Genomic DNA, 22,768 nt, shown 5'->3' with positions numbered 1-22,768 from the left:
AAATCATTGGTAAACATTTCAAACGACATTGACGTGGATATGTAGCTTGGTAAACCTGATGGCAAATAAATAATTATTGTTCTACAAGATTCATCTGGAGTAATGACGAGGTTTGTAGAAACAATTAAACACTTATTATTTTGAAACACCTCAGATATTATAGGTACAAAAAAAATCTTTTGAAAAAAACACAAGATCATTTTACATTCAGCCAGTGACTTTTGACACTTTCTACGTTGGCACCCGTGTGGCGGCCATTGTAAAAATATCGGCGGTGGCGGGTAAAGTTTAGGACTAGAATAGAATAGGAAATGTCAAAATATTGTGAAATAACATTCTAATTGACCGTTTGATAACATTGTTTTAGATTGATTTAGTGTTAATCGCTAAGAAAATTGTGAACATAGTGTTGTGAGGCACATATTTTCAGTATGGGATCGCGTAAAAGGTGACTTATCAAAAATAATAACAGTGCGTAACTAACATGAACGATAGACCGCATGTTTCATGATCAAATTTTTCCTTTATTTTTCAGAGAAGTCGTCCAACAGTACTTTGAATATTACTGTGAAATTGCTCCATCGTCGCATCAGACTTCGGAGCCCACAATTGTGTATAAATTTCCTACCTCCAGCGAAAATAATAACCCCTTGGAAAGTGCGGTTAAGTTTATCTTCCCTTTCGAATTTGAAAGGTAAATAAATAGTTACTTTGGTAAATATGCCGCAGAGGTGGACATGAGATTTTACAACTTTCATTTTAGACCAAACCAAACCCAACCTAACCTAATACCCCGTTTACACGGGCATAGATTTACTGTGCACAGTAATAAAATGTATGTGGAAACATGTATTACCCTGCAGTTGGCAAGATTGCGTGCATAAATCAAACAAGTTTGGAAGGTTCCAAATTCAACGCGACCGTAAGATTATTTTCGATCTGCGCCTGCGCAGTAGAGCGATAGGGGCGAACATGCCGGTAAAAAAACGAACTAGGTACTCATTTTGAGCTCCGATTTTCAATACGACCTGTCAGATATTATAAAATGACAACCTCGCGTGTCGCTTACTCTTGAAGAATGAGATTGGAGAGAGAACAGCACTTTTACGTGTAAACAGTTATTGTCATGACTCATGACAGTTGAAAACAGCGATACTCAACCTGCGGCCAATTGAGCTTTTATGTGCGGCCCGAAACACATTTATTATCAGGAACTTCGTATATCTTGAGATTCGTTTCGACTTTGACGCACAGATAGTGACACCCGAAGAGGATTGTCATTATGGTCCACATCAGATCTGGTATAAGAGTGTTGCTATTGCACACGATTAATTTAAAAAACACGCATCATTTTTTAAATCTCAAAAATGTTTTGTAAAAAAGGGGGGTTTCATGATTTTTTTCGTCACACCAGTAGTGCCCGCGTTACTTTACAAATATTATGAAGAAAAAAAGGTTGAGTATCATTGGTTTAAAATAAACACAAATGCCGACAGTAAATCCATACATGTGTACAGGCACTATAATCTAATCTACCCCAACCTAATATTACCTCATATAAACTTCGTTTGTAATAATGGTGTATTAAAATGTATGAAAATTTCATATTTTCGATTAACGATTATTGGATCGAAAAGCCGATGCGCCGACAGAAAAGGGTATTTATTATAATTGTCTACAATCTACGTGAAATAAACTGTTTTCGAAAAAAAAAATATAAAAGCTCGTGTTCACCTATGCGGCAAATCACCGTGACTTTTATCGTAGATTATCTTATTTAATACCATCGTGTTAGTATCGGTGTTTTCTATAATCAAATGTTTGAAAATATATTATTTTCAAAATCATCATTATCATCATCAGCCTGAATCTATCCACTACTGGATGAAGACCTCTTCAAGCTGCTTCCACTTCTCTCGGTCCTTTGCATTGCGTTGCCACGTACTTCCGCAGAACTTTATCATTTAATCGATCCAGCTGCCTCTAGGTCTACCTTGCGGACGGTTTGTACTTCTCGGATACCACTGGATGACTAGATTTGTCCAACGATTGTCTCTTCTTTGAGCTATGTGTCCAGCCCATCTCCATTTAAGGCTTTTAATAAACTCTATTACATCGCAAACAATAGATTCGGGCTGATGATGATGGTTCATTATGTATTCATTACATATATTCCAAATGAATGTGTGGATATTTACTGAGATTAGGATTGTGCTGGTGTATTCGAGCCATGTGTGATCGGGAATATTTCCTACTGTCCCGTGTGTCATATATGTACGCCACCCACTGCTGGCTTTGTTCCATAATTGCATCATCATCAGGGGTGCGACAATCCGGTGTGGGCCCTGGCCTCCTCCAACAGCTCCGTCCACCTGTCCCTATCCAGTGTGCTCTATGATACACTCAATTAAGACCGGGTGTGATGGGTGGTTGGTTTTGGTTTGGAGGGATTAACTTCAATATCCAGTGTGGCCGATTTCCAATTCGGTACCCCCAGAATACGCAGTCACTGGCAGCTCCATCCAACCAGCGAATCTTTGGCCTGCCTCTCCCTCTACGCCCTATTGGATTGCTGGACACCATTCTCTTTGCCGGTTCATTGTCATTCATACGGTGCACATGACCTAGCCATCGCAGTCTTCCAATCTTGATTGATTGAACTGCGCTGCAATCTTCGTACAGCCCGTAGAGCTCAGCATTATATTATATTCTCCTACAATTGGTGCCGTCCTTGATCGGTCCATATATACGACGGAAAATTTTCTTTCAAAGATGTTCGGGCTCGTTCACTTCGCCGAACACTGGCTTTACAAGTGTCTTGTTACAAGTTCCATAATTGCATTGCCTGCGAAATGATTTACACTTTTTATGAAATCCCCGATACTAATTTTGTTTGTATCAATAATTTTATTATTTCAGGAATTTCAAACAGCATTTCTCCTTCGTTCTAACGGACATTGATGCCAAATTTACATATGGATATTGCAGGCATGATCCTAATGTCGAGAACGCCACTTTTTTCCTTTCATGTATCGAACGTCATGATGAGTTTTACAAGTAAGTCCACTTCACACTATGATCTTTATACATCTCAATTTCTAATTAACTATTTCTTTTATTGTGATGACCATTCTAATTATTGAACCTACATAATTTTGAAAAACACTTCTGAGAAAGTATATTATAACCAATAGAAAAAATCTTTTTTGAAAAAAGAAAGCCACCCCGGCAGGGAATCGAACCCTGCATCTCCTGGGCTTACGCCCCGTCCGCGCAATATTCTCTATGCTACAAGGCAACGTACTAATTGCGATAAATTTTAACTATTGGCCTTTTTAATAGTTAATTTCGCTTGATTTCGAAGAGCGCTGATGAGCAGGTGTTAAAAAGGCCAATAGTTAAAATTTGTCGCAATTACTACGTCGCCTTGTAGCATAGAGGATAATACGTGGACAGGGCGTAAACCCAGGAGATGCAGTCAGTGATATCCTTAGACAAAATGCAGCCCCTTGGAAGCACCATAATGCCACCCCATTTTTTATACAATATTTTTTATCATCCGTCCTCGTCTCGTTTCTGGTCACCAAGGACTTCGAAGGGCAACGGAAGTATACTTGACATTGCGAACCTGACAAAAATATAACAGCCCTTCTTAACCTTTTATGTTAATTAATAAATTTTGTTTCCAACCAGTGAGCTGTTTTTTTTTAAAGGAAAGATATTTTCGTTATTAAGTACTCAGTTTAGGTAGCTACTTCTATAATATATACCAAATCATTCTTCTTGATTTGCCGCCCTTCGAGTAACTGCCGCCCAATCTGCCTACCCCCACGGGACGTCACTGGATGCAGGATTTGATTCCCTGCCGGGGTGGCTTACTTTTTTCAAAAAAAAAAAATTCTATTAGTTTTAATATACTTCTGAGAAGTGTTTTTCAAAATTATGTGTCTCAATTTCTGTTTGATAAAATTAAATTTTGATAAATAATGAATGTTTTATTACTGTTGAATTTTTGTATTTATTAAGGCGATACTTCAGTGAAACTGCAAATAATTTTCAACTATAGGCGCGATGAAATTTTGGACTCGCTGGCAGTCTGAGAGCGAACTTTGAGGTGTAAATACGTCAGTTTGCTTCGTGGTCGACGGGGTATTAATTCTTGCATCTTGTAAAGATGGCTTAAAACGTTACCCATTTACTTTCAAAAGAAAACATTTTAATGAATATATTATTATTATTGTTACTAATAGAATAATAAACAGAATATTAAATAAACGCATGTTGGATTTATATGACAAATTATATTTCGGTCGGCATGCGTCATTTGCACCCGCGATCCGCAATCCGCGCATCGCCTAGCCACGATGTTTTTAGACCATGCCTCAACTGAGGTATAGCCTTAGTGATTTATATATTGAAATATTATCATCATTTTTGTATTATTCTTTTGAGGTATTTGGATGAGATTGCTTCGATGAAAGGCGCAGACCACGCCGATTCGGCTGAACCTAGCAAGGAATACGAAGGAGAAACATTTCAGCTCATTCACTACCTAAGGAACATCCAGGCCACAGTCATTGATAAGCATATACCACATGAACTGCCTCGTATTCCAGGAAATGTAAGAACGCTAATTGAGCGTCGTTATACACAAAGCAGCCAGACCACAATTTTGAAAACAATGAGTTATTGTGATTTCCACCATTTCAAAAGTTTGTTTTGCATTCTGCACAAATCAGCCAAGCTGCTGTCATACAAAAATCTCATATAAATGCGTTATAAAGATTTTGCAAATCGCAGAACATGACATTTTCGATCTGCATAAAGCAACCAAGCTGCTCTCATACAAAAATGTCATATAAATGCGTTCTAAAAATATGCCATATTCGATCTGCAAAAAGCAACCACATGATAATATTATGTACTTACCTAATTATTAAAATCCTGACTAAAAGGTGTGTTTTTCTACATTCATTTAATAAACATTATTGTTGGTCACTACTGTGGTGTTCGATGTGTGGGTTGAGGATGATGATAATGAAGTCTACGATGTAACAGGGTGAGATTTATTAGCAGCGTATCGGTACAATAGTATATTATACAATGATAGTACATACAATCTACTGAAATAGTTACGAGCTAGGTACTTGGATTTGAGTGACATTTAGATCAATTATTCTTCGTTATTTATAAAATTAAAAGTAATACATTAACATAAAATTCTGGTACATAATCATAGAGTCAGCGTTTTAAATCGAGTAGCGAAATGAAATATTATTTACTATTACAGTCGTAAGAAAATATGATACTATGAAAAATGATTATTCGGTTAATACACCGTAATGATATAATGTGATGTGATAAGATGTAATAATATACCGTATTTAATATCGCCAATCAACTTGCTGACCTAGCTAAGAGTTGTTTACTGGAAATTGATTCGCTGAGAATATATTATTGCAGAATAATTTGATACATTAAACAATAGATATCTGATCGCTATTATTCTGCAGCTACATTATTTTCTCAATTACCTATATTATATGTTTTTCAATTTATTACTTATATATAATATATGGATTTTTCATGTAAAAATTAGTGCCAGCAGCTAAATATTAATGTATAATTTACAAGTTTTTCGAATTATTTTCAAAACTTTGAAATACTTGAATAACGAAATGTTTTTGTTTAAGAAAATAAATGCAAAAATAACAATTTTTCTTACAAAAATCAGAGTTAGCTGCTTTCAAAAATGAGCATTCTAAAAAAACCGTTTTGCACATTGGATAACAGCCTGGACTGCTAAATCACCAAAATTTCATAAATTTTATGCTTTTATCTCTTTATAAATTACACAAAATCATATATATTATATAATAATTATATATCATTCAAAATGTATAAACAGTACATAGAGGCTTTGTGGATTTATAGAAACACACTTTACATATAAGTGCTTCTTTCTCTCTTTGAGTTTTGTGTGGACTGGCTGCTTTGCGTATAACTACGCTCAATTATTGCTGTATTATTATTTTCCTTACTCCTATGTTTCAGTATGTTAGTTTTATTTATTATTTACATTTCAGTCTTTTTACCATCCTATGATTACTGTTTAATTAAGATTTTATCCTAGCTAAATTGCATCAACTGCGATATTTCATCAAATGCTTATTTTCTTGTCTATATAGCGTTAGCGATTATATTGACATTAGATTGTTATGGACTTGTATGGTTTTAATTGTTGATTGCATGGTCCTCACATTCTGAAACGGGTCCCCAGGCTAAAATCTTTGGCGGCCCCCCTACCTATCTCTAAGGATAAAGGCAGTGTGACGCTCTACAGTACCTAACGTTTTCCAAATGGTGTACGCAGTAAAATGAATGTGTATATTATTTAGTGTTTTTTTTTTTTGTAAGTATATTTTAATACTTACATTCATTTTAATTATTATGGAGTTGTCGAGTATCTATACACAATTAAACATTGTACAGAAACTGTGTAAAAATATTATTGAAGGACAATAGCGACTTTTTTTACTATTAGAGCAAGTTTATAATGTGTTTATCTAACTTATCTGGTTAACTCGCCACGCCGGGCCCCACCTGAGCCCGGGCCCCTAGGTTAGAGCTCTGTCACCCCCCTCTTGTGGGGGCCATGGTTGATTGTATCATATTATAAATTATCGCAAAGCATATGAGAAAATCTTGTCTTGGCTATAAATCAAAGAGATAAGTCTTCAATCGCTATAAATATGTAGTGTATGATGTGTGGGTTATCACTTTGAGAATCCTCGATGTGTCGTAGGTTATGGTGTTGAGGATGATGATGAAGAAGTCGAATATGTATGCAGGAGCGAATTTTATTAGGCGTAACGGTTGGTACAATAGTATGTTACAGCAGTTATGTTACAATACTAAACTTAGGATAGGTACGGATCCGAGGTCCTCATCTCGGTACAATCAGATGTTGGGCGAAGCGATATAGAGACTGCGATGGTAACAGACTGGAAACGTATATTCGAGTGACATTTTGATAACTCATTATTCGTAATTTATAGTTAAAAGTAATACCTAAACATTATATTCTAGTACATAATTATATTAAACGAGTCAGCGGTTTAAATACGAGTAGCTGTGAATTTTATTTATTATTACAGTCATAATATCGTCGGTCCCTATTAAAAAAGTCAGATCTGCAAAATGCTATTTTTCAGTACGGGCAATCAAAGATGTTTCATCAAATATCCTTTATGAACTGTTGCTTGCCATAATGAATAAAAATACGGGTAATAGAAACTTTTCTAAACGTTTATAAAAACACCCGTCTGTCCGGTAAACATAGCAGCAACTGTCAGATCCGACGCATCTTGCTCACCCACGCCCAGCTAACATGTCGGTTGGTAAGAACCGACATTGTTATTCGGACACTCTCGGTAGATCCGTCGTTTTTAACTTGAATAGGTATCTCGAAATATTTCAAACAAACAAAAAAAACTGTGATTGTGGTATAAATGTTTAAATAACTTTTACGTAATAATCCGAAAATGACAAAATATCAGATCCGACTTTTTTTAATAGGGACCGACTATATAATATGATACTATGAGAATGGATATACGACTAATTTTCCATTGGGATACCGTTTTAATATTGCCAATCAATCTGCTGACAAAGGTGAAGAGTTGTTTACCGGAATATGAGTCGCTGGGAATTTATTATTGCTGTCAAATAATTTGATACATTAAATAGGTATAGATATTTGATCAATAATATAATGACAGCTACATTTCGACGGCCCCAGGAAAAACCGGTGTAAGTCTAAAACCACAAATGTTCAGGAGAGCAAAAAAACTAAAATATTTACGCTATTAAATTCATCATATAAAATGAGATAGTTTTTTCTTATCTTATTTAAGTAAGTCAGATAAACCAATTTATGGTCTATATTCCTATCAAAATTTAATGTTGATTAATTAATAAACAGCTGAGATAATGTCAAAAAATCGTTTTTATTTGGAATAATATTACGCGCTTGGTGCTTTGACTTGATTCAACATGCTTTTGCGCGGACGAAATAGATTACAGACTCCGCGTAACAGACTCATACTCTGAGATGTAACCTTGTTTTACGTCACGTTTTTCTTTCTCTATACGATTTTATTTAGTACACCTATATTTATAATGCTCTTTTGCGGAAGAACCATCATTGCGCAATGTTTAACTCGAAATAATACAGCGTGTCTATAAAGTTTTAACAAAGAGTATGAGGATATATTGACATATATATATTTTTATACGGAGTTTTTATAATTTAAAAGTATTTAAGTATGATTTTTTTTAATTTTTTTGTAAATTATTATTGATATTTTTATAAATAATGAGAATATGTACATTACGAAACAATAAACATTCAGGAAAAATGTTAATAATGGAATAATAAAGAAGTTGTATAAGAAATTAGTACATAACATTGGTAACTATTAGATTTAAAAAATAGCTAAAAGAAATGTTTTTTTATTCTTTACAACACAATTTTCATTAAAACTGTTGAAAAAACATAATGTCAATCGCCATGTAAATCACTAAGCCAATTTTAATTTATTAATAGTAGTTGACTTAATTATGAAAACTAGGGAAATAATTACTTATATACTTTATTAACTGCATCATTGTATTTCTGAGGGAATGAATTTTATTTAAATAAGTAATTACCATTTTAGAAAAAACATATGTACGGTTTAATACAATAATATAAATTACTAACCGCTTTGCTTATTTGAACATAAGAATGTAGGTAGTAAACAACTACTGAAATATATTCTTGAACATTTGGCACAGATATACCTATCTAAACATCATACTATTTGCAAAAATATAGATTTTATAGTTTGAAAATTATAACTACGTATTAACAAAATAACTAATGTTGTGTTTACCTAACAATTATTAATGAAATAGAGGTTTATTACTTTCGTTCTCAGATGAGACCGCAGTCAACTGTGCATCATCAGAAATCTTTATATAAAAATATATACTTAATATAATTATTAGGCTTGTATTACAAGTCCATTCGATAATTATGATTATGTACCTATCTAAAATGATATTCATACAGTATCTGTATAAACAAGAGAAATTGCTTTGTCAGTACCTACCTTCTATTTTTTTAAGAGTATCCTTATTTGTGCATATAATTTTATAATACCTTTCTATAATTAAGATTATAAAATTTCATATAAATTATGACCATATTAATTATCGTTTGTATTTTTTAATCTCAATCGTTAATATGAATGTTATTGCCAATTATAATTAAATATAGATTGATTATACTCGTATTATATTGTCAACATAAACTTCAGTAAGTATATTTCTTAATTGAGCTCTGTTACGTTAATTAATACGATGTTTTATGATTTTTATTATTTATTTAAAATGTTGAAATAAATGTGTACTAATACTCTCAAATTTAAATAATCAAATTTATTTTGTTGGTGTGGATTTGCATTTTTTTTATAAACTGAAAAAAAAAATTTTGCATTCAAGTAATTAGTATGTTCTTGAAATGTTATATTGTTATTTAATCGATTGCGTAGAGTTTTAATACAAATTTTCTCAAAGAAACACAGTTTACTATATCATTTGTTCATTCATAACTATTTATTTTGATAGTTTTACAAAATGTATAATTCAGACCGATTTAAATTGGATGAAATAATAATTAGGTAGTTACTATTTAAAAAGGTTTTCATAATTTATAAAAATCATAGTCAATAGGTGAATAGGAGGTAAGTATATGAATTTAAGTACATACTTACCATTACAGACTTTTCAAATCCAATTGATATTTTAATTAAAATCTACGAGATACCGTGTACGATATCACCATTTGACATAGTTTATTTGAGTTTTTCACAAACTATAGATACATAATATTTATGTAATTATCTATAGTGTTAAAAGTCAAATTAGCTATGTCAAATTGTGATGAAAATATTATAGAAATGTTATTGTTTGTTAAAAGCAACACTGTATATTTATTTTGAACAAATTTAACTAACATCGAAAATTATGTCACCACTCACCAATGCTAAGATTATAATATATGTCTTTAATTAGTAGGTAATATTAAAAATTCCCAATCACCAGCGATGGGCTTGTTTTCAGAATACCTACACATCATTTTGTTTACTTTACTTCATCCTTTTTCCAAAATATATCTACTTAGATAAGCATAAAATGCTTTAACAATTATTGACCATTAAAATTTTATTGTTACTTTCAAATTGTATTGTAGACAATGTCACGTCAAAACACGTTTTCAAAAATCCCAGCCGCTTAATCCCTTTCGGCGAATGGCATGTAATAAAATAATATAATCCTTTGGGTAATTTCTATCTTTGAGGAATATTCAAAATACAAAATTATGCATAATTTACTTAATGTGTACCCTTTTATATTTTCAAAAATACTAAGAACTGACGCACGTGTTATTGATATTTAGACGAAGTTCATTACTATTATACTATTTCCAAAGCAAGCCATTCATAAATAATTCCATTTCAAAATGCAATGAAAAGGATTATTTAACTTGGTTGGATCATAAAAAAATAGTCAGCAATTAGTAATGTTTTCAAACTGAACCATGATAATAGTGATTTTTTATTATCTTTGTGCAAGATTAATTCAACCAAAATAATATGTAATGTCATTTTCTACTAATGATAAAATAACATTTTGAAGTTAAAACATAATATTTTAGGTAGTTACTTTTTTAGGTCCAAAATATTTGATTTTATAGTGATAGTAATATTTAATTAAAATATGTATTTTTCTACTGGGTATTTATGTAAATTAAATTTATATATTAGAATATTACAAACTCATTTTAAGTTAAGTAGGTAACTGTAAAGTAATTAAATATAATTATATATAAATAACGTTTTATATATGATATTATTTTTCTATTAAATAATATAACATTTTCAAATTTAAACTTTACTTCATTGTTTTGTTGAGTATCTATATGGGAGAGTAATCAACCGAAAAGAGTAAGAGAGAGATTGAAGAGGTCTTTATCATGCAGTGAATTAATTTAAATAAGCGAATCAAAATTAATATAATTACTTCAAATTTTAAGATAATATTAATAACTGAGAAGTTTTTTAAAGTAGCTATGCAAGTGAAAATTAATTCCGTTTCTTTTCGGTATTTGTTTTATATTAAATAATATAATAACTTAACTTTCTGACACAATAATATTGACTAACTTTTAACCCTTAAATGCATGATTTTTCCGATTTTGATTAAAAAAATATATTCATATGTGGTTTATTGTCTATAACATGGGAAAAATTATAAAAAAAAAATAAAAATATTTTTTGGACAAATTTTATTATTTAATCATTTAATCATTTATTTATTTATTTATTTATAAAAAAAGAGTATTACGGCATTACAGCTTTTGGCCAATGCGCCATAATACATAATACATACAAATATATAAAAATATCTTAATTACAAATAACAACTAATATGACAAGAAAGTGGAAAAGACAGCATGTGTAAATATTAAAGAAATATGATAATATATACAATTATAAATTTATCCTATTTAAAACGTCTACAAACATTATATAATTAATAAAAAACAAATCAACCTTTATGGTGCCATCAAATAAGCTAATTGCACGATACACAGCATCATGAAACATAACATCTGTCCTGCGACGAGGTATCTTGAAGACCGTGGAGCTGCGAGTGATATTGGTGGGAACATGAAAATTAATATTTGCCAGTATATGCGGATTGTAAATGAACCCACGAAGAAGTAAAAAGAAATGCTTTAAAAGAACAATCACTCTTCGGGTAGACAGGGATTGCATTGATAGCATACCCAGAAGAAAACGAGTCGGGAAATTCATTTTATTGTCATTATCATAAGGAAAGAACCCGTATGTTCTTAAGTAGAGAAATCTAAGAAATCTATTGTGGACTCGATCCAGCTTAATTGTGTGCATGAACCTATTAGGACTCCAAATAATGCTGGCATATTCAAGAATACTCAACACAAATGATACGTATAATGTACGTAGCACTCGGACGTTTTCGAATGATTTTGAAACCCTCATAACAAAACCAAGCATTTTGCTAGATCTAGTACTGATGTTAAGAATATGCTGATTGAAAGTGAACTTTGTATCATACAATACTCCCAAATCTTTTATCTCCGTTACCCTACTCAATATTATACCAGACAATGTGTATGGGAACAATAAGGTGTGCCTTGAACGATTGAATGAAATAATATTACATTTGGAGGTAGCGAATTCAAGTTTATTTAAGATAGACCATTGCGAGATAGCATCTAGGTCAGACTGCAACATCGCACAGCATAATGGGGTTTCAATAGTTCGAAAAAGTTTAAGATCATCTGCGAATAGCAAACAAGAAGAATTGGTTATAACTTTGACAATATCATCAAAAAATATTAAAAACAAAATTGGGCCAAGATTTGAACCTTGAGGAACACCAGAGTTTGTTCTAAAAATCCGCGATTCATTCCCATGGTAATCAACAAATTGACGGCGATTTTTCAAATAAGAAGCAAAAAAACATATTATACTATATGACGCGCCAAATGTACAAAGCTTTTGTAATAAAATATCGTGATCAACACGATCAAATGCCTTGGAAATATCTGTGTACACAGAATCAACTTGAATTGACTTATCCATAGAATTTGAAATAAAATTATTATACACTATAAGATTTGTTACTGTGGACCGCCTAAGTCGAAAACCATGCTGCGAATCGGAGAGGCGAGAGTCTATTTGACGGTTGATGTTTATATGTAATATCGATTCAAATAATTTACATGGAGCCGAAAGAACTGCTATTGGCCTATAGTTAGAGATCTCTGATCTAGATCCCTTTTTATGAAGCGGCCTTAGGCGGGTTATTTTCCATGCATCAGGAAAAGTGCTGGATGCTATGATTAAATTAAATATATGTTTAAGCGGAAAGGATATATGTTCGTAACAGCCCTTAACCACATAAGGTGGCAAGCCATCTGGACCAAATGAACTTTTGGGAGACAAATTTGAAAACCCATATTCCATATCTTTCTCGTCAAAAGCTGAGATTTGAATATCTTGCGTTGCAGACGAAGGACCAGCAGAATCGGGGTCAAGTAGCGGTTCTATTGAGCTATAAAGTGATTCAAAATGCTTAGCAAATGCATCAGATATAACATGGTTCTCTATAGGATCATTATTCAACGTCATCATGGCATTGTCTTTTGTAGTACTACTGGAACTAAGCGAATGAATATATTTCCAAAAACAATTAGGATCTGAGACAATATTTCGACCAATCGACGTTAGATATATAAATAAATAAATAAATAAATAAATAAATAAATAAATGATTATGTCCCTGAAATCTGTGAATTTTAGTTAGGTAGGACTAATACATTTAAGATTACCTACTAATTATTAATTTTGCTTTTAATGTCATAAGTACCAAATAATATTATTTTATTATAAAAATGTTATCATATTCAATCTGATGTAGGTATAAATATAATATAATATTATTTCTCTGCACCCCATGTCTGTAAAATCAATTCATTTATGTTGGTATACCATTTTGGACATAGTCCGTACATAACGGTATTGACTAAATTTAATGTAAATTGCAAAAAATACCTCTATCACATGTATAAAATGTTTTTATGTATTTTGTATATATTATGTAGGTAATGTTATTCTTAATATTTTGTATTTCAGAAAATGAGTATTTTTCTTAGAAATATAATAGTAGGTAGTTTTATTATTTCGGTTGTTTTATATTGTAATATAAAGTTATGAGTCACCATTTAAATTTTAATTAGATAATATTATGTAAATATATTCATTTGTAGTTTGTATAATATGTTATGCTTAGAAAATTAAGTTAAAACGTAGTACAATGAAATAGGCGTAATGGAAAAACCACAGATTTAAAAAAAACCCGCAATTTAACTGTACCTCCACGGTGGTGTGGAATTCAGTACAATTTTTGAAGTAAGGGGTCTTTCACACCGTTATCTTCTACCTAAGTAAATCTAATGATTGTTTTATTATATGTAGGTAAGTATAATGTTTAGTATCTACAAAAATACACAAGTATTAAATTACGGTTCCTATCAAATACATCAGTGATTTCTAAACGTAATGTTATTACGCCTCCTTTTTTAAAAAAATCGAAACTTGGCGCCTCCCCCCTCTATTTCATTAAATAATTCAGACACCTTTTTAAATAGTCAAAAATGTAGGCACTAATACAAAAATGAAGAAAACTTAAATATATAAATAATAAACAAGGTTTTACTACTTATATTATATTTATTCATTTTTTAAATTAATTTGTTTTTCATGCGATTGATGTGTAAAAAAGATTTTGCGAAAAGCGAGCCCCTAGGCCAGGATATTTGTCGGGCCCACCTACCTATATCTGAGGTTAAGGGCAGTGTGGTACTATAATGTAGTGTTTCCTAAATTATACACATACACGGGAGTTATCATTGTATTCATATGAATACAACCATTTGTATTCATATGAATACACCATGCGTTTAGCTCATAAAAGTGAAAGTATACAACATGAAATGGAAAAATTGAAAGACTTAATAAAACCTTTAATTAGAAATCAAATTCTTATAATTACTAACAAAACAATTTATAGTACATTATGGAATAATTAAAAACAACACAACACAAACACAATACGACTCCACATTTCTCACAATATACTCTAGGTTGTCCTGTATAATAGTTATCAAAATACACGATATGATTATTGTTTTTGAAGCATTTCTTAATAATCTGACGACAGTATTCACACGTCTTGCTCCCAAGTCTGGTTCAGACGGAAGTCTGGTTCAGACGGAAGTCTGTTTTTTGTCTCATTTTCTTGTCCAGAGTATATCTCAAATTGGTGGTCAAGGCCTGACACACTACACAGCCCAATCAACTTGAAGCCCCATTTATTTGGCTTTTTAGGCATGTACTGCTTCATGTAATGCCCAATTTTTGAGGAACACATTAGTTCATCTATACACAACCTCTGCTCCATAATAATTTTACAGAACATTTGATTTAATTTATCATAAATATGCCTAATTAATTTACGTAGCCTATCGTGGTTAGGGTCAGTTCTGGGAAGAAGCGTTGCATTTTGGTTCAGCAGAAAGTAACGAATCTTTTCAAATTTATTTATAGGCATTGTTGATTTTATTGTTAAAACAGATGTACATCTGACCAGTATGAACGAGTGCCAGGATATCGAAAGACAGACACGAAAATAATTATACCTATATACTGCTTTATGTCAATACAAGAAACTCCTACGGGCTTACTCGAGTCTTTTTCAATGGAAAACAAATTTGTTTGAGCAACTATTTCTTCAACTATATCATCGGTAAAAAAATAATTGAAGAATTGGTAAGGTGTTTTGAGCTCTAATGCATCTTCTCATTCTTGAAGAAGTGATGTGCTCCCTAAGAAAGATAAGCAGGCTTCATCCAGTGTTATATTTTTCCTTTTCCATAATAATTTTAGGGGATTAGTTTTTGAAAATGGAAGTCTTGAAGTTGAAGGTATTGGTTGATCATAGGACTCATCCATTTGTAATGGTGGGTCGTCATTTGGATCATAAGTAGAAACTTCCACTCTGTCATCTTGTATCTTCCATCTATTTCTGGTCGAAATTCTGGATCCCCAATACTGTCATCGTCACTGAAGTCCATTCCATACTCACTGTCATATAAGTTGTTAGCATACTCTTCAAGTTCCTTGTCAGTTCAATAGTGTCAACGAGCCATGGTTGATCTAAAAAGGCCAAAATATGTTCACAAAAATTGGCTTCCTATGTGGTAAATATTACCCGTTAATGCATGGTGTATTCGAATGAATACAGACGTAAATATCACATTATTCTAGAAAGTTACAAAAAAATCTGAAATATTTTATAAAACTTTACTTGACTGACCTTTATTCAGTATAAAATGATTTTTTATATGACTGGAAGATGTATTTTTTTTTTTTTTTTTTTTGTGATTTTACCGAGGCTTTGACTGCGACTCGCTGTCATATCGCCTCTTCTCTTCTAGAAGGGGATCCTTCGATCAGGTCCTCACTCCTATTCTGTTAAATGGCTTTATAATTATTTTGTCTAGCTCTTCCGTCTTTCTTTCTTTCTTCTTTAGACGCCAGTGTTTTATGCACCAGAATCGCTCTCCTCCGTATCCATCCCTTCTGTATGTTCGATACATCGTGTAATCATTGAATTTCAGATAGTCTAATTCAGACCTCAGCCAAGTCACTGAGATAAATGCTATTGAAATTTTTTGTCTTATTAAGTAGAGTTCTATATCATCCTTTTTTTGCTTCATACTTCTGGCATTCCTTTGTAAATCCTAATTTGTTTTTTATTATCCATTTTGCTCCAGAACCTCCCCTAGAATTTCCTTTAAGTGTCCTTCTTTGAATTGTTTGCATATCCAGTCCACTGCTTTAATTATTAGTTGTTTAATGATCTGCTGCCAGTCTCCCCCTTTCAGCAAGACTTTCATAATTTCTCCCATCGCGTTAACCTCTGTCTTCCCCTTTGAATTTTTCTTATTTTTTGTAGGCTTTACGCTACTACCTGTAGATATTATTGTTGAGCCTGAAGCTTCTACCACCGCTTCTTCTTTCTTTTTGTTTTCCTTAGTTTTTTGAATTGTTTCGCTTTCATCTCTTCCTACGATTTTTTTTTGTTTTAATATGTCAGCATAGCTATTATTTAACATATTTTTTTTTGCTTCCTTGAAAGGTATGTTCATTTTTTTCATTGCTTCTTTGCAATTCTTTTCCTCTTGCCACTTTGGGCATTTTTGGCTGTTTGCCGCGTGGTTACCTTTGCAATTGATGCACGTAATTTCCTCATTTTTTTCGCATGTTTTGTGGTTTTCACCACACTTAGGGCACGTTTCTACTGTACGTCCGCAATTGTTCGCGATATGCCCATATCGCCAGCATTTGTAGCATTGCATAACCCTGAATACATACGGTTCTACAGCAAAAGAGACTCCATATATGTAAATTGTTCTCGGCAATATTTTCTCCCCAAATTTAATACTGACTGACGAGGTCTTTGTCAGCTCTCCTGTATCACCTTTTCTTGTCAACCTCTTAAGGTTGATTACTTTTGCATCACTTTTGATTTCCATTTGCAGTTCTTGGAGGTCCATATCAATATCGACTTTTCTTATTACTCCATAAGAGCAGGAGTCATTCTCTTTGGTCACAAAACCGAGATCTTTGAGTTCTCCAGCTTGTTTCACTTTATCTGCTTCTTTTTCGTCTTCTACTTGGATATACGTCTTTAAATTTTTATTGTAAATTTTCTGTACTTTTACTCCTGCCTTATGCAGCATCTGCGCTATTTTCAATTTTAATGGAATTTTACTTCCCGTCGCTATCATGACGATGTTTTGGTTTCCCTTTGGAGTGACCCCAGAGTCTCTTCTGGGTTTTTTTCCAGAGGTCACCGTCTGCCATTCTTCTTCTTTTTCTCCAACCACTTCCTCTTCATCATCGTTTCTTTTCTTCTTCGTTTTTTTGGTTTCATTCACTTCCATCGTGGTGTTTTCCATTTTATTGCTTTTGCCGTTCACGCGGTCTTGGAATTCGCGCAACAGTGTGAACAAAAAACAGTGTGGACAACCCCTCGCTTCACAGCGTTTGACGCACTCCCCGCACAAAGTGCACTATCCGTGCAACAATAAATATTTTTCACTTTTTCTCAAGCACTGGCTCTGATTGTCAAAATCACATGGGACCACACATGTTGAGTTTATTGTCAAATTCATTTACAAACAATATTATTTTTGTTGTATCCCGTATTTATAACCGTTCGCGAGTAATCAGGCGAACAGCGTCCCGAATACGCAAGCGAAGTTGTACAACCTCACTCCACCGCTGTTGGCTTCCGACTGCTGGAAGATGTATTATTTCATAAATATAGCACTGCAAACATGGAGAAACGTCACGATCCGATGAAATGTCAGATTGATGTGGTTAATGCGTAATAAAAAATAAACTTGAGTCATCTGGTGGTCAAACGTGAAACTAAATGGAAGCATAGACTTTGATAATGATTATAAAGTTTACGTCAACATTAAATCTTGGAAGATTTGGACAATAAATGTCATATTATGCGGTGTATTCGTATGAATACACCATGCATTTAAGGGTTAAACTAATAATGCAAATGCTCACTGCAAATACCAATATTTTTCGGAGATAAACCAATATGTTTTTTTAAATTATTGTGATACGTCAACATAAATCATGCTGTTTCTTTAGATCTCCGTAAAAGAATGTTATAACAAGTATAACAACCTTCTTATTTGTAAAATAAAGCGCAGTGCACTTTTGTTATCGAGGTATGACTATACTCCTCGGATATTTCTGTGAACACAAATTTGGTCGATGCGATATGTAGATATAGAGCACCATTGTCAAAAACCTAACTTCGTCAATTTTTATGCTAGAGACCTGATTTTTTTACAGGACATGCATAAAAAATTAAATATTATAAAAAGCTAATAAAACCGGAAACGCTATTTTCAGACTTACAATGGTTTTTCCTGGGGTCGTCGATTTATTTTCATAACTACTGTGCAGTGTATTTTTATCTTGACCGTTTGAGTGAATATTTTATTGCGATGTGATTACATAACGATGCGAGTTGTATTTTTGTTATTATACGATTCCCTTGGATGTTATGAACATTCACTGTACCGTCAAGATATTCCTTTAATTCTCAACAGCGAAACCTGACAGAATACTTCAGTGCAGTGGATTCGCGAGCCATGATCGGGATGCTGGGAGCTCTTCTGCACGAGCGACGTATCATCGTGAAGTCGACGAATCCGAGTCGCCTGTCGGCTTGCGTTCAGGCAGCGAATGATCTCCAATACCCCCTCGTTTGGCAGCACATTTTTATTCCTGTCCTGCCCGAGTCTTTGGTCGACTATCTTTCAGCCCCCATGCCGTTCCTCATTGGCGTTTCGGAAGCCATGTTCTCGGTACGTATATAATTTAATTACTCGTGTATGCATTTGTCAAATACTTTCGTTAATTACAATGAGTTTATTTAAAAATATCTTATTTGAACTACCCATAGCTAAAACGTGACCATTTATTTCTTCCCCCAAACCGGGACACTTAAAAAAGGTAGGTACTTATCCATTTTAGGCGCCTCACACTTTCATACAATACAATTGACAAGATAGTTATGTTTTTTTTATGTTATATTAGGTAGGTATCCTATTTTATTTATATATTTGAAGATTATCGGTAGGTATGTTTGAGTAGTAGGCGCTTGTACAACGCTTGAGTTCCGACATATTTTTTTATAGTACTTACATATTATTTTATTTACTTATTAATAAAAAGTACTTACAGGTATGAATAAGTACATGAAAATTTATCTGTTATAATTTTCCGAAGAACAATTTTAGTAGGTATATCTGGTGTTGATTTCAAAAACGAATAAAATTCTTGGCAGGATTTTTTCGAATTTACATTTATACTTAATATTTAACATTGCTTTAAGGACATCGACTTTCAAATGTGTTTTTTCACTCGTCTATAACTTATTCATATGAGAGAAGACCATTTCTACGGGTGCATTGTGCGGGCAGACATAAAAATAAAAAATAAATTGTAATCCAAATATTGGGGCGAAAGTGTTTGAACAACTCCACCCAACGACTTTTGGTTGAAACATTCCCAGTGTTCCATTCAGACACTTCTGCGGTGTAGTGTAATTTAAAAAAAGTGAATACTCATCAAATATTTCTGTTTCTTGGTCACAAGTTTCTTTCTTTTCGAAAACAGGACATTTTGGCGTCCCGAAGCTGTGTTCGGGGACACCGGAACACGCCGCCTGAAAACGGGACGTCTGGTCACATTACCCATAGCCTCACTCCGTACATAGCTAAATAATTAATTTATTAATCGGTGATATGTTTGGAAAACATTTTATAATATCTTTTACTGCCTTAATTTTTCAGCGGTTAGCATTCGAAATAATTAAAATTTATTCATAAAATGTTTTCTATACTTACCATTTTTTTTTTGACCATGTCCGACCCTGATAGGATCATTTGGGCCTCCACAGAGTGGAGGTTTGTATTGACAGATTTTGTCAGCCACTTGCTCAACCTATTAGGTCCATACCATGATACACACAGATTGAAAAACAATATGTGTACTTGCCAGACCCAGGATTCGAACCTGGGACCCATAACGTTATTGGCCTAAAAATAATAAATATCAAACCATCGATTTACCTACCTACTAAGTTTCTCCAAGTAGGTATATAAAATGCCTTCTCCAGTCCTCTGCGCATCTATTTTATACACTTGACTGCTATCGGCGGCTATCGGTGGCTATCAAGGGTGGTTTATCATATTTAATTTTGTATTGAGGCGGTTAATTGCTACAATACATTAACCGTCTGAACTGTCAAAAAGCGCTATATTTTAACAGCACCCCTCTTGGCTGCGTTAACTTTTAGAGCGAGATAGACAGTTTTGACAGTTCTGAGATCTTATTTATTGTAACAATTATTTTATTACTGCATACTTACTTTTTAGAAGTTGACGCCGCTTGAACTTGGCGAAGTGGTCGTGCTGGACGCTGATAGAAATATCTTCACCACACCATTCGATGATCTGTCTTTGCTGTCAGTTGATATGGTGAGTAAACCGTTTTTCTTTGACACACAATTCTCCTCACTGTGGCGTACAATCGCAATCAGTGACGTCTCTGGGCAAAATGCCGCCCCTAGGCAGCGCTAAAAAGCCGCCCCATTTTTTATACCGTATTTTTATCACCCTTTCATGACTCCAGTATCTTAGAAGTGTGTTGTATTGATACATTACCAACAAAATATCAGTGGCGAAGGGTGGAGGTAGGCTGTTGAGATTCGTCATAAATAGTGCACACTAAACTTTATCAGGCATACGTATTTATTTTCACTGAATTTAATACAACAATTACAGATGGTGTGGGTAAGTTTTTAAAATTCAATTAAACCATGAAACCTACAACATCTGTAAATTGTAATCTTAGTTCAATAACAACAAATACGTATGACTTATAAAGTTTAATGTGCACTATTTATGGGGGATCTTAACAGCCTACCTCCACCCTTCGCCACTACAAAATATACGCCAATAAAGCATACAAAATTAAATTTAGATATAAAAAGCGAATAAATATAATTAAGTTAGACACTTACCCAAATCATCAAATTCTGATATCGTGTTTGGTTGAAATTTCTGACACATTTGGTTTGTACCATTTAGCAATATACAGATTTGTTATTTCCATACCATTTTTACAGAGCTATTATTGTAGGTAGGTCATGTTAACAAAATATTTTAGCTATTTCTATAAGTATACCAAATCTAGATTTGCCGCCCTTCGAGTAACTGCCGCCCCCAAGCGACGCTCAATCTGCCTACCCCCACGGGACGTCACCGATCGCATTTCGGTGGTATTCTTATTTAATCCATGGCATCAGGAGGAAACTCGCCTCTCCGGCCTGATCAAAAACCAATAGTTATTCTACTTTTCATCATCATTGGAATTAACTTTCTTGTATAGCCCTACTAGCGTAGGTACAAGGATGAATTCAGATGCTACCCAATCTTGAATCTCGGGACCGATTTCATCAGTTTTCTTTAGGAGCTCATCTTGTACTCCATGATGGCATTATATTATGATTTCCTATTTTTATGTTTAAACGTTTAAAAATGTTATGATGTGGTTTCCAGATTTCTTCATTGCGCCTCACCATCAAGCATCAGGAGTCGGGAGAAGATACCGTCTCGAGAGCTTTTCTGAAGACCATTGTGCAAATCATCGGAGGATACAAAGCTGCTATCAAGTAAATATGACTCTCTTTTTTTAAAAGTACAGTGACGTCCCTAGTTAAAATGCCGCCCCTAGGCAGCGCCAAAATGCCGCCTCATTTTTTATACAGTATATTTTATCATCCTTTCATAACTCTCTTGTATGGATACATTACTAACAAAATATATAGCTACCACTAACACTTACATGCAAAATTAAATTTAGATATCAAAAGCGAATAAATATACCCAAATCATCAGAGTCTGAGATTCTACGTGGTTCATATTTTACAGACATTTGGTTTGTACCATTAAATTTAGTCATACACAGATTTATTCTTTCCACACCATTTTTAATGTGCTATTATTGTAGGCATGTAAACAAAATAAATTGATTCTCCTCGATATGCCGCCTTTCGAGTAGCTGCCGCCCCAAGCGACGCTCAATCTGCCCAGTGACGTCCCTAGATTAAATGCCGCCCCTAGGCAGCGCCAAAATGCCGCCCCATTTTTTATTAATCTTTCCATGATTCCAATATCTTACTGTTAATCATAAATACACTATTTTAATAGTCTCAACACTCAACCATTAAAATAAAATAAAAAAATCCTGGTCTTTTTTGTGGCACAGTCAGTAAATATGTCATCCAAATCTAATTTAAATGCCATCACTGCTTCAAAAGACAATATTGCGAGTTCACGGTTCAGATATATTTAAAAATACACCAAAACTCACGAGTGACTGGCAAAAATATTTGGATAAATTTTATCTTTTTAAATTCTATTTTATTTTATTTCGTACGTATAATTCAA

At 33.3% G+C, this 22,768-nt stretch overlaps 1 protein-coding gene across 1 annotated transcript; it reads left to right on the top strand.

Annotated features, from left to right (window-relative positions):
- Positions 1–255: 255 nt before the first annotated feature.
- Positions 256–4,958, top strand: LOC147076094 (DENN domain-containing protein 1B-like). Its single transcript, XM_085941525.1, has 4 exons — positions 256–448; positions 536–694; positions 2,920–3,057; positions 4,453–4,958. The coding sequence occupies exons 1-4, from the start codon at positions 432–434 to the stop codon at positions 4,769–4,771; spliced, it is 633 nt and encodes a 210-aa protein (XP_085797651.1). The 5' UTR covers positions 256–431; the 3' UTR covers positions 4,772–4,958.
- The last annotated feature ends 17,810 nt before the right edge of the window (positions 4,959–22,768 follow it).

The sequence above is a fragment of the Rhyacophila brunnea genome, unplaced genomic scaffold (assembly GCF_057557595.1).
Source record: "Rhyacophila brunnea isolate RB1 unplaced genomic scaffold, BYU_Rbru_1.0 scaffold_13, whole genome shotgun sequence".
In the NCBI taxonomy this organism is placed as follows: Eukaryota; Metazoa; Arthropoda; class Insecta; order Trichoptera; family Rhyacophilidae; genus Rhyacophila; species Rhyacophila brunnea.
This window is presented reverse-complemented; position numbering and strand designations above follow the sequence as displayed.